This window comes from Neomonachus schauinslandi, chromosome 3 (assembly GCF_002201575.2).
Source record: "Neomonachus schauinslandi chromosome 3, ASM220157v2, whole genome shotgun sequence".
Taxonomy (NCBI): Eukaryota; Metazoa; Chordata; class Mammalia; order Carnivora; family Phocidae; genus Neomonachus; species Neomonachus schauinslandi.
In genome coordinates this window covers 142603407-142616160 of record NC_058405.1, presented here as the reverse complement: position 1 = coordinate 142616160, position 12754 = coordinate 142603407, and the positions used below count along the sequence as shown (strand labels likewise).

Here is a 12754-nt window from a genome sequence, read left to right as displayed (position 1 = left end):
ATCATAATTGTATTTTCTCAGATCTTTTGCCTTTCTTTTTGTCTTTATTGCTATATACTGAATAATTGCTACAGTAGTGATATAAATAGTACCCTTTAAATAATTTTTAGTGCCAAATCTGAAGAAGGAGAACAGCCATAGAATAAATTCTAGTGTCAAGAATATACTTTTATGGAAATATTTCTATTGTTTTGAATTTTCAGAAAGACTATCCTTGAAATATAGTACCTAAAATAGCAATCTACCACCCTAATATTATTGAGAGGTGAATATAATTTTCAAGAGTTGTTCAAGTGACAAAAACTGAACTTAAATTATATCAAAAAAATTCCTGAAAATATTTCTATTTGATGGGCTAGAAAGATATATTACTGGTTTAACTTGATTTGTGTATTTAATACTGGACTATTTTCCACATAGTTATAATAAATCTCTTATTTCTCTTTTTTGACTACTTTTTTGAAACAGACTAAGATGCTTAGTGAAGCAGCTGGAAAAAGGTGATGTTAACATCGTAGACTTAAAGAAGAATATTGAATATGCAGCATCTGTGTTGGAAGCTGTTTACATTGATGAAACAAGGTGCGTTTTAGCCTCCCTTCCCTTCTATCTTCTTTGCCTCTCTTATCTTTTCCTCTTTCTTGGCCTTCACTTATCTCAAATATGAATTTAGCATATCTTAGTCATGAAACCGGAATAAAGATCTTATTAAAATTTAAAGAGTTTTTCTTCATGTAGCTATTTAACTGGACTGTGATCCTTTCTTTAAAAATACACACTTTAATCCAAATAGGTGAACATTAAAAAAATAGTCAAACAATTAAGTCCTAAATGAACAAACTAAAGTCTCCTGTCTCCCTACTCTCATTGTCTTTAGGTGCAGATTTGTAAACTCAGAGACAGATGTAGGCTTACCTCGATTTTCACTGGTATAAGGATTTTCCTATTATCTCAAGATTCCAGAGTTCCTGCTGAGAAAATGGATGTCGCATGTCCACACATTCTCATAAGATGTCCTGTCAGAATCTCTGTGCAGGGCTTGCTAAGAGACAGTCCCAAAAGTGTATTCAGTCATCACCTAGACCTTATCACCTAGCCTCATACTTAGCAGAGTGGTAAGGAGATAACGAAATGGGGATTTATTTGAAGAGGGTTCTAAGCCTGGTGCTGTGGCTGTTGACCAGGTCATTTGGCAATATTTGGATACATTTTGGTTTGGTTGGTGGGAGTGTGCTACTGTAACGTGATGGGTAGAGGCTGGAGATACTGCTACAAATCCTACAATGCACAGGAAAATCCCCCACAACAAAGAGTTATCCAGCCCCAAGTGTCAATAGAATGGAGGTTAAGAAACCTTGGCCTTAAGAGAGAACTGTTCATTTTCCCTTTTTTTCCTCTAAGAGGGTACTTACCTCAGAACCTCAAGAGGGCATCCTGAGAATCCTAATGCTACTAGAAGGCTCAGTGGAGTATATGAGAGTTTGTAAGAGATTTGACCACTATCTCTTGGAGTTTAGAGTGTACTAAGACTGGTCCCTGATTGTCATCTCAACAGAGATAAAGGTGGCAGGCTGATTCAGACTACCTTGAATTCACAGGTAAAAGGGACACTGTGGAGGAAGAGACATGTCCCTCCAGAGTTTAGCACAGAAAAGGCACTAAGCTTTTCAAAGTCATGAGGCAAGTGAAGTAGAAGTCTTTTGAAGGGATTGACCAGTAGTGGAAGAAAACTGACTTCAGAAGACGAAAAAGAGGCTGGCTGCATGGGGTGATTGTTGAACAAACCAGGGAGAAATCATAAATATGCAGCCCAAATATCAGAGAACACATAACATCCAAGAGGGTTGTAGCAAGTTCTCTGAAGGATACACAAAAGCTCCCCAGAAGAGAAAGATAACCAGCATTTGGGCATTTGTCCCATAGATGACAAACACATCAGTCTTGTAACACCCTCTGACTCCTGTAATTTCCTGCCACCCCCCCCCCACCACATTGTTGAACGATGAGAAACAGCAGAGTGAGTGGGACAGATGATGGGACATGGAGAGTGCGGACATCCATCTTTCCCCTTCGCTTCTCCATGCATGAGTCAGGCCTGAGCTTGGCAAAGGCGAGAACTGTTAAACCAGATGTGAGACTGAAGTTCTTACATATCCATGTGTACTGGGCTTAAACACACACACACACACACACACACACACCCCACTTGTTGTTTCACAGGTTAAAATTCACATGATTTAAAAATAAAGATAATGTAAAAAGGTGCCTTATGAAAATCTTGCCTCCACCCTTATCCCATCCCAATCTACTCATATTTCCAATTCATAAATTTCTTATGTTTATTTCCAATGATTTATTACAAATTTTTATTTCATATTTTTCTCTTCTCCTTTTATGGAAGTTAGAACACTATATATATAGTGTTTCATGTTGCTTTCCTTCCCCTAAGGAAACTTGGAGATCTTCCTATATCAGGTACTGACCTTTTTAATATCAGACCATGAGAATTTTCACTAATAACAGACAGAAAAGGGCATGGTGATTTTTTTCTTTGTCCCCAGAACAGAATTCTTCTGTTAAAACACGATTTAGAGTCATAAATTGTGTGTGTGTGTGGGGGGGGTAATCATAGGCACACTTTTTAGATTATAAACTTTATGCAGAATTGTTTTCCTGGTTAACTTGCACTGAATATATATAACGTATATAATTCTTCTAAGTGAACAGAGATTCAAAGTGTAAATTAAAAAAATCTGATGTTTCTGTAATTTCCTTGCTCCTTCATTTTCACGTATGCTCTTCATTGTTCACAAATTGAGTGAATGTTCACAAATTGAGTGTTTAAGATTTCTTCAATCTGTCCTTGACATTTTATTTTTTGTATTCATTTATAAAACTAAAGATTATCTTAAGGAATTACTTGGAGATTTACAAAATTTGTTCATAATGGCATAATGTTAACTATCTGGTTTCTCTAAATACATCTTGTCTTTCATTTGATAGATTATTATATGCTATATTTATTAAGTTTCCCAGAAAATTATGATTCTATGGATATGTCGTTAACTTAGTTCTCCATGATCCCTAACTCGTCTACACATATGTTACATTTCTAAGTATAGTTACTTTTCATTTGAAAATTGCTTTTTTGTGGGAAGAAAAAAATGCTTAACTGCTTCATAGTAGAACTGGCGTGTGTGTGTGTGTATGTGTGTGTGTTCTCTTAAAAAAAAAAAAAATCCCAGCTCTTAACACTACATCATTCCCAGTTTTTACTCAAATGACACAAACCTTTTCACTATTTTATTTCAAGGCTTCCATGCCTCCATGGCATCTTGATTTTTAAACTGGATTAATAATACTGCCCCACATTTGGATCATCTTCCAAGGGCTCATATTAGTCTCCCCACAACCCTATGTGTTACTTTCTGCACTTTACTAATAAGAGAACCAAAGCTCTTAGAAGTAAACAGGTTTGCCAATGGTCACAGATGTAGGCTTTGTCAAAACTAGGGACAGAAACTAAGGTATGGCTTCTCTTCTCTCTCTTAGTATTCTTCTCTCTATAATTGGCATCGTCTCAGGATGGTTTTTAATGACCTCTGAAAGATTAAGATGACAATGTGTAAAACATTCTGACAGTTGGAATTATAGATCCTAGAAAAACAATACCTAACATTTATTACTAAAAACCTCTTATTATAGCCTGCTATGTGCCAAGAACTCTTTTAAATATTTTAATGCACTATTTCATTTAACCATCACAGTAATCCCATGACCTAGAAACTTTATTATTAGCATTTTACATACCTCATACATATGAGGAAATACACTGACAGAAAGGTTACATAGCTTACCCCAGCATCTCATCTGCATCTCTTCAGTAACATCTGACTTTGGCGACTTTGGAGACTTCCTGGAAATTTTGATGAAAGCTCACATGCTGTCAGAGTTGTCAGACCCAGTGTTGTGTGGATTGTGTTTGTATCACTTCCAACTCTGCCTTCAGTGATGCCACATTGGTAGCTTGAAATTGGCTACAGTGGGAGTATTTATTTACACCATGGAAACTGGGAAATGCAACAAATCGGGATTTGTTTTTTCTGGAGAGCCTGTGGTTAAACATTTACCATAATGCCACTGGTTAGACCTAAGATTATCTCTTATGAATCTACTAAGGCCATGATTTATGATCAAAATATCAGCTAGAAATTTTAGAGCAATAATCCTTGATGTGATTTGATTTCCAACGGACTTAGTAAGACACAGCAGTAAACTGAGAATGTTTTTGTTGAGACGCATATACAATTATTAGAGTTTGACTTTGGAATATTAGTAAAACAGATGATTTAGGAAGAGAGATGAAGAAGCATTTAGGTGCTTTTAAACTTTATATAAAAAACCTGCTGAATTCTGAGATGTTTTTAATGGAAAATTCTCTTTCTAGAAAAAAATGGTTTAGGGGCGCCTGGGTCCCTCAGTCGGTTAAGTGTCTGCCTTCAGCTCAGGTCATGATCCCAGGGCCCTGGGATTGAGCCCCACATTGGGCTCCCTGCTCAGCGGGGAACCTGCTTCTCCCTCTCCCTCTCCCTCTGCTGCTCCCCCTGCTTCTGCTCTATCTCTCTGTCAAATAAATAAATAAAATCTTTAAAAAAAAAAAAAAAGGAAAATATGGTTCAGTGAGTATTCCAGCGAGGCATTGTTTTTTTTTAACTTGGGCTGGACTGCAGAAAAAGGTCAACACATAATAAAGCAGGATAAAACAAATTATTAATTGGTTTAAAACCCATACACACACACACACACACACACACACACACACACACACACCTTTTCCTGTTAAGCTTTAGTGACTGCCAGGTTTCAGTTAAGAAAACAAATCAAAACAAAAAAATCTCTTTTGAAGGATGATTTAAGTGAGAAAAATAAAAACGGAGTTTCTGACCGAATTTGAATTCTGACCTTCTTTGAAGGATTATAACATAATTTCCTTATGAACACAACTGTTTGTTGGTTTTTTAACAAGACATTTTCAAATGTAAATGCCAATATTTTATGAGTTCTGCTTTTGAAAGTGTCCCTAGAGGCTATTGTTTTTCAAAGCTGCAGAGTTGTAAGTCAAAAACATGTGGCCTTAAGGGGAAAAAAAAAAAAAAAAAAAAAACCTGTTCAATTGTCCTTATTTAGATTGGGATATTGCCAGGCAAACTTGCATCCTCAGCCTCATAAATTGCTATTCATGAGGGGAGGCAGCTGACTGGGAGGTATACTTTCAGAGATGGATATTATGTTTACTAATACCACCTAATAACACAATTTATATCTTCATCTTGTTAATGTGAACCAATCCAAGTCTTAGGATTACCATAGTTAGAGCACAGACTCTTGATTCAGAAAGAATGGGTTGTTCAAAGCCTGGATCCTCTGCTCAATACTTCCTTTCTTTAAACAAATTACTTAACTTCTCTATTTCCTAGCTTTATCATCTGTAAAATAAGAATAATGACAATGCTGGCCTCATAGGGTTGACCTGAGGATTAAATGACAGAGTAAAAGTTAAATAATAACCACTACTTTTGTCTTACTAATAAAAATGCAGATACCTCTAGGATAGATATCATATTAAAATATAGAATTTATACTTCCAAGTGAATCAAATAATTTCCTGAAAGTAGTTTTTGATCCTGAAAAAAAAAAAAATGAAGACAGGTGGTCTATAGCTACCTGGAAATGAAAGCAAAGTCCAAACTGATGGAAAGGAATCTTAATAGGATACACATCTTGATAACAACATTCTCAGTTAACTTCTGTGTCTTACTAAGTCTAAGGGTCCTTCATTTTGTGAGAGATTAATTTGAGCAAGAATGCAGTTATGTCAATCAGGATTTTCAGAAGTTATTCTAGTAGAAAGTGAGTGAAGTTTGGAGCACTTTAGAGTCTAAGCCCCTTGAAATCATCGAGTACAGGGATTTACCAACAAATATTCGCTCATGAAACAAATCGTTACTGAGCACCTGAAGTGAATACAGACACATGGTCAGCAGAATCAAGAGTACAGTTGTGCACACAGCTGGTGTCTAGAACTGGCTCAAGAGCTATGAAGACAAACCTAGGCATAAGGACAAATGTTGCAAGTAAGAAACAGATAGGTTCTGAGTTAGGGAGAGAAACCCAAGCACACTGACAGATTATAGGAGGAAACACTAAAGAGCTGCACTCAGTCATAATCAGAGGGAGTAACAGGGAGTAAGAATTGTACAGAGTTAAGATTCCAAACTAGATAGGATTGGACTTGCAGGTATTCCTTAAAGTTAATGAGTTTTGTTCTCTGGCAAAGCTCCCCATGCTCATTCTTAAATGCATGGCTTCTAACAAAAGGACTTAATTTTTTAAAAACGTCTGGAGGGGCGCCTGGGTGGCTCAGTTGTTTAAGCGGCTGCTTTTGGCTCAGGTCATGATCCCAGGGTCCTGAGATGGAGTCTTGCATTGGGCAGGGAGCCTGCTTCTCCCTCTGCCTGCCGCTCTCCCTGCTCATGCCCTCTCTCGCTCTCTCTCTCTGGCAAATAAATAAATAAAATCTTAAAAAAAATAAAAACGTCTAGAACATGCTAGATATATGAGCACTGGAGTTCAGAAATATAGTGTCAGAAATGTGAATTTGGGGATTGCAACACAGCGGTCTCAGATTTTTTTATGCTTTATTTTTATAATTGGAATTCCTTTGCTATTTCAAAGTGTTCCCTATCCTAAAGTTTTTGGGAATGCTCAGTGAGTGTTTACTTATTTTACCCATCTTTCCTGGTTGTCACTTGCCTCTGCAGCCAGCTCTCTGGCTTCAAACTGCTGAATTGTTCCTCTGCAGGTCCCCTATTTTCCTCTCAAATCCAGCAATCCAAAGGTGGGTACTACTCCCCAGCGTGAGCTCAATGCCTTCCTCCAGCTCCCCAAACTGATGCTAGACTCAGCTGTAACTGCTCTAAGGCCTTCCTGATGGATGCTCTCAAAACCTACAATGCAACCCCTTCTGTAGAGATCCCCTCCCAGGCATTTATCTGCATCCTCTAAAGTCTAAGCCCATCTTCCAGACGCCAGCTTATCATCACCTATGGGAGTGCCTTTCAGCATATTTTCCTACTCTGAGTTCAGGACCTTAAGCTCCAAGGCCAAGAGAAAGGAAGGGGGCTATCAAAATTAACGTCAAATTGTGCATTCATCTCAAGGATCAACAACTATGTTCAAAGACTATGCAGTCTAAATCTATATTTAGACACTAAATTTGCAGCAATGCAACTGTGTTCCTAATGAGGACAATTATGTACATTACTGTTCAGAGTGGTTCATCTCTTGCAGGCACATTGTCTCAATCTTCTATATGTCAGAGTAGGGCCTTCACGTTACTTTTGTGTAGCTAATGGACCAATTGAAAAGATTTTTCATATAACAAAAGAGCAGTCTTTCTCTGAAGGTAAAATAAAGCCTCTGAAGAAAAAAAAAAGCAAATTATTTTTTGACTTTTCAAATGTGCATTTTTCTCACCTCTAACCATTAAGCTTTCAAACGCTCTTGGAGTTCCATCTCAATATGGGTCACCATGCAACCTTACTAACCGAAGTCAGGGGACAGGATGAAATGTCAGATAGAGGTGTGGAGTGGGAGGGTAGTCAAGGACAGATATGGGAAAGGCAGGCATTGAAAGTTAGGCATGGAACTACCAGAAAGGAGACATAGGAAGACTAGATCCAGAAGCAAGAGGCATATCTGAAGATAGGAAGCACCAAAAGCCAGTGGAGAGCTGGGTTACTGAAAAGGGTAAATCAAATACCACAGGGAGAACCACTGAATGCAGTTAGGAGATCCCTGTTGCCTTTGAGTGGAGTTTCAGTAGAAAAGCTGGCCAGATTATGGTAGTATGAAGAATTAATGTGGAACAACTCAAGAAGAAATTAGATTATTTTTCAAGAATTTGTTAGTGTAGGAAAAATCTAAAATAGAACAATCTATTAGTAGGGACATTTACTTGTTTGTTTTATACTTTTTATAGAATGGAAGGCTTCCATTAGCCTGGAGACAAAGAGTGAAAATGATATTTGGGTTAAAGAGAAATAATATTTATAGAAAGATTAGGTGAGAAGTTATCCTTAGGAAGTTACCTAGGAAAAGAGATAAATAGCCAAGCACAACTGGAATATATAGATAAAGATGGAGCTAACAAGTGCACAGCTAAGCCCTTCAAATAAGCAAAATGTAAGTAGCATTGCAAAATCAGAAAGTTTAGTTACTATTTATGTTTTTAAAGATTTTATTTTTTTATTTGAGAGAGAGAGAGAGAGTGCACAGCAGGGGAAGTGGCAGAGGAAAAGGGAGAAGCAGATTCCCCGCTGAGCAGGGAGCCCGGTGCAGGACTCAATTCCAGGACCCTGGGATCACAACCCCAGCTGAAGGCAGACACTTAACCGACTGAGCCACCGAGGCGCCCAGTTACTATTTATTTTAAACTCAGTTGTTCAGCATGGTTAAGAGCAAGCACTACAATACTTATGGCCAAAATATAGACCATGGGCTATAAAACTATGGGTTCAATGTGACATTGGAGAGCAACCCCTTTGTGATTAGTCGCTACAACCTGCACATCATGATGGCACTGACTCATGTGTACTCCATGGACATTTAGAGCCAGCACAGGCAAGAAGGGAAAAAAAAAGAGCAGGACTAATGAACACCTTTCATGACTATTTTCATATAAGTGACAGGAAGCCCAACCAAACCACCTTCAAGAAAGTCTTACTGCCAAAACATTGATGGCTATTGCTGACTATAAGCATAGGTAACTCTGGGCAAAAATGATGTCAAGGGAGCCACTTCTGTGTTTCACTCGTTCTGTAATGGCCTCCTTTTGATCCTTTGAGTGGTAGCAAGACGGCAATAGTATTCTCAAGCTTTATAGCCTCACACCTTCAAATCCAGCAGGAATGAGAAAGGGTTTCTTACCCAGAGGCTCCAACAAACACAACCTTTATGTTTCATGGATTCTAGTCAGGTAGTATGTGTATCCCTCAAACAGTGGGTCCAGGGGAGTTGGATATTTAAGTGCAGCGGTCAAACATCTCATGAGGCAGGTAAGAGATCAATTTTATTTAAATCACATGCCAAAGAATTGAGAATGGAGGAGAGTACTTTGCTAAACAACAACAACTTTGTCTTCTCTGGAGTAAAAATTAACATGTTTATGTTAGTACCACATGCGGGGGACCTGGATCAAGATTTGTGTGGGATGTTGAACAACTCCTATCCAGGCTTTGCTCCTACTAAGGATGAGCCTCTGGGCAAGAGTTTTTGATTTCCTTTTTCCCTAGTCATTGGTTTTTTAACATGGAAGATGAAGTCTCCAGTCCATTTCTGTTCTGGAATCCTGTGGTTTTATCCATGGTTGCAAAGTCCCATGTAAAGACCTACTCATGCCTAACCTACTCTGGTCACCATCAGGGTGACAGGAGGGAGCTGCTTATCATTGGCTTAGTGAGGGAGCATTTATAGATACGGGCTCTTGTATATTTTAGATTGCTTTTATTTGGAGGAGTCTCGGAGGAAATCAATTTGAAGGGTATGTGCTAAGACACTGTTGGAGCTTGGTGAATCACTAAAAAGCAAATTCTGATTTTTATGAACTCCATTTTTATGGTGCGAGTTGTAGGGAGGGGTGGTTGTTTGGAGTGCTGTGTTTGTAGGCTGTTCTCACCCTGTGGATGGAGTGTGAAAACCAGGCTTAGAAAAAGTGGCAGTACATTTCGCTTGATTTTCATATTTTCTGTCCATCTGTGGTATATTACTTTCTATAAACTTTCAAAAACAGCCAGACTAGTGAAAAGGGAAAAAAAAATTGACCAGATCTTTTGAGAGATGACTAACAAGAAAAAGCTCCATGTATTATATAAGATCTTACTGTTTGTGAAATTTGGGGTCAGAAAAATATAAATGAATATTTACTAGATTTGAAAGAGATATAAATTTAGGAGCACCTGGGTGGCTCAGTTGGTTAAGTGTCTGCCTTCGGCTCAGGTTATGATCTGAGGGTCCTGGGATCGAGCCCCACATCGGGCTCCCTGCTCAGTGGAGAGTTTGCTTCTCCCTCTCCCTCTGCCCTTCCACCCCAACTTGTGCTCTCTCTCAAACAAATAAAATTATTAAAAAAGGAGAAAGATATAAATTTAAATATTGTTCTTTCCTAACAATGATATTAATAACAATTAAGATTGTTTGACAATTCACTATACCCAAGGCAACATATTATGCATCTTGCATATATGATTGTATATAATTCTCAAAAAATCCTATGAATTAGATATTTATATTATTTCCACTATAAAGTTAAGAAACTTGAGGCATGAAGAAAGCAAATGAACTTGCTCAGGATCATATAATTATTGTCAGAGACAAGTTTAAACTTAAATCCAACATTAACTCTTCTTCCTCGTCAACAGAACCCATTTTTTTTTTTCCAATTATTCACTCTCCTCTGCAAAGACAAGTGATTCAGGGAAGATCAACCTCAGGCCCAGGGTCACAATGAGTGAGATCCTAATTGATTTAAACCAGTAATTAGCCTCCGATTCCCTAACCAAAGAGTTTATATATGGATGCACGATGCAATTCTGGCTAATGGAATATAAAAGGAAGACTGATGGGGGTGTGCGCAAATGCTTTCCTCTCCATAAAATGGGAGTCCTGTGCATCTGGGTTTTGCTGTATCTGGGTGTGATGTTTGAAATCGGTACAACCATCTTGCCATAAGCATAAAGCTAAATCTAACATTAAAGGTGATAGATTAGAAAGATGGAAGAAACCTGAGTCCTTGATGTTATTTACCTGCTGATTTTAAAAATCCCTTCATGGAGTCAATCTACCTTTAGTTTTCTTCTTAAGGAAAATAGTAAATCTCCCTCCTATTTAAGCTGCTTGAGGTTAGGGTTGATGTCACGTGCTGTTGAGAGCATCCTAACAGCCACATAGGTCTGCCTTATTTCAAAGCTCAAATTGTTAATCTCTAATCCATCCGGGAAGTCGTTTTACCCTAATAAGAAGCCCTAAAACAAAAGTTTGATTTCTAAGTTAGCTACTTAGAATTCACATTCTATTTTCCCTTAGGTTGATTCAGTTTCCAAGGTAGCCCACAAAACCTATTGATTCCATGATACAGCTAAACAACAATATGTGGTCCTTGGGCAAGTGTCAAGTACTAGAAAGTCAGATACTTAAGACTTTCCTCATTAAATACAAGTTATTTCCTCATTCTTTGCCAGATTTTATCAGCAAGCCTACTTCCAAAGTATATTTTGCTTCTGTCTACTGTTCCTCACTTTTCTCTCATCTCCAGCTCCGTCAGTCTGCTCTGTGTCACCACCATTTTTGAGGCTGTCTGTCCTGACACACACCATCCAGCTCTGCACGGGGATCTTGTTATCCTCCCTTTCCACTTGGAAGTGGGGGGCTGAAGGTAGGGTGGGGTATCCAGCTATCTTCTATTCCAGGATCCTGGGAATTTATTTGGGGTGTGTTGTCACTCCCCTCAGGGTTTTTCTTAGTTTGGAGAAGTCAGGCAGGATTCAGGGTCCCTTCTGTCTTCCTTCTCGACTCCTCTTGTTTAACCGAGGGCGTCTGTGCACAGTGCTAGGAATGGAAACTCTGCTCTGACTCGTGTACTCTTCTGTTGTCTTTGCCTGGGCCTTTTCCACCTTCCATGGGGTCTGGATTTTGAAAAGTCAAGTTCAGGAACAGAAGTTTTCTCCCTTTAAGTAATTGTGTTTCACATATAACTTGAGTCAGTGAATGAAATCATGGCTGACTATATGGACAAAGGGCCACAGGGTAACAGCAAATATCTTAAAAAACATTTTCAGATATCATCTTTTCACACGTGAAGCAGGGCCTGACTGAAAATGTTAACACATATAACATATGCATCAAAACAAACAAAAAGTGACTTTGTTGAACAACCACTAAGACTAGAGATTCTCTGCCTATGTTTTTATACATCTATTCATTTATGCAACAAATATTTATGAAGGACAATCTATATACAATGATAATTATTTTGCTATTCTGTTTGGCTCGTGTTCACTCCCTCTTGTCATTCTTGTTGTGTTTTGGCCTCATAAGTTTAGAAAGAAGTACATTTTTTGTCTTCCTTCACACTCCTGTCCTCCAGATATATTGCAGCTCTTCTACGTATCCATGTTCCACCCCAACTCAGTTGAGAAACCGGCTTTTCTATTTTGCAATTAAGTAACATACAGATAATTCTCATTTGAAACAGCAATATAAAGTATTCCTCAGGATACCTTTATGGAGATTCTCCTACCAGTGCTTTCCTGATAGTTCTCCAACACTCTTCATCTCTGACAGTGAACTCATGGGCCTATGGAAATAAGCAGTGCTAAGTCCATGTAACAGAATACAACTGAATCTTGTTTTTCTGACAGAGATACTCAGTTAGTTGGCAAGCCGTGAATGGATGAGAGCAGTTCTCAAACCTTCAGCATTCCTGAGAGTCACCTGGAGTGCTTGTTGAAACAGAGTGCTGGGCTCCACCCCCCGAAGTTTCTCATTTAGTTGCTTGGAGCAGAGCCTTGAAGTTCCCAGGTGCTGCTGATCTTGCTGGTCTAGGAACCACACTTTGAGAACTGTGCTAGAGGATGTCCAAATAAGGCTACAAAAAAGAGAGATGAATGTTAGAAATGCAATGGTTAGAATCCTAAGG

General features: G+C 38.4%; 1 protein-coding gene across 5 annotated transcripts in view; it reads left to right on the top strand.

The window, feature by feature from the left end:
* PDE1A (phosphodiesterase 1A) overlaps positions 1-12754 on the top strand; it is a 308204-nt gene that overhangs the window by 218322 nt on the left and 77128 nt on the right. For all 5 annotated transcript variants that reach the window (XM_021702874.1, XM_021702872.1, XM_021702875.1 and 2 more), the window contains exon 2: positions 469-582. In XM_021702874.1, the coding sequence (XP_021558549.1) occupies positions 469-582 (114 nt within the window). The remainder of the gene's footprint in view (positions 1-468; positions 583-12754) is intronic.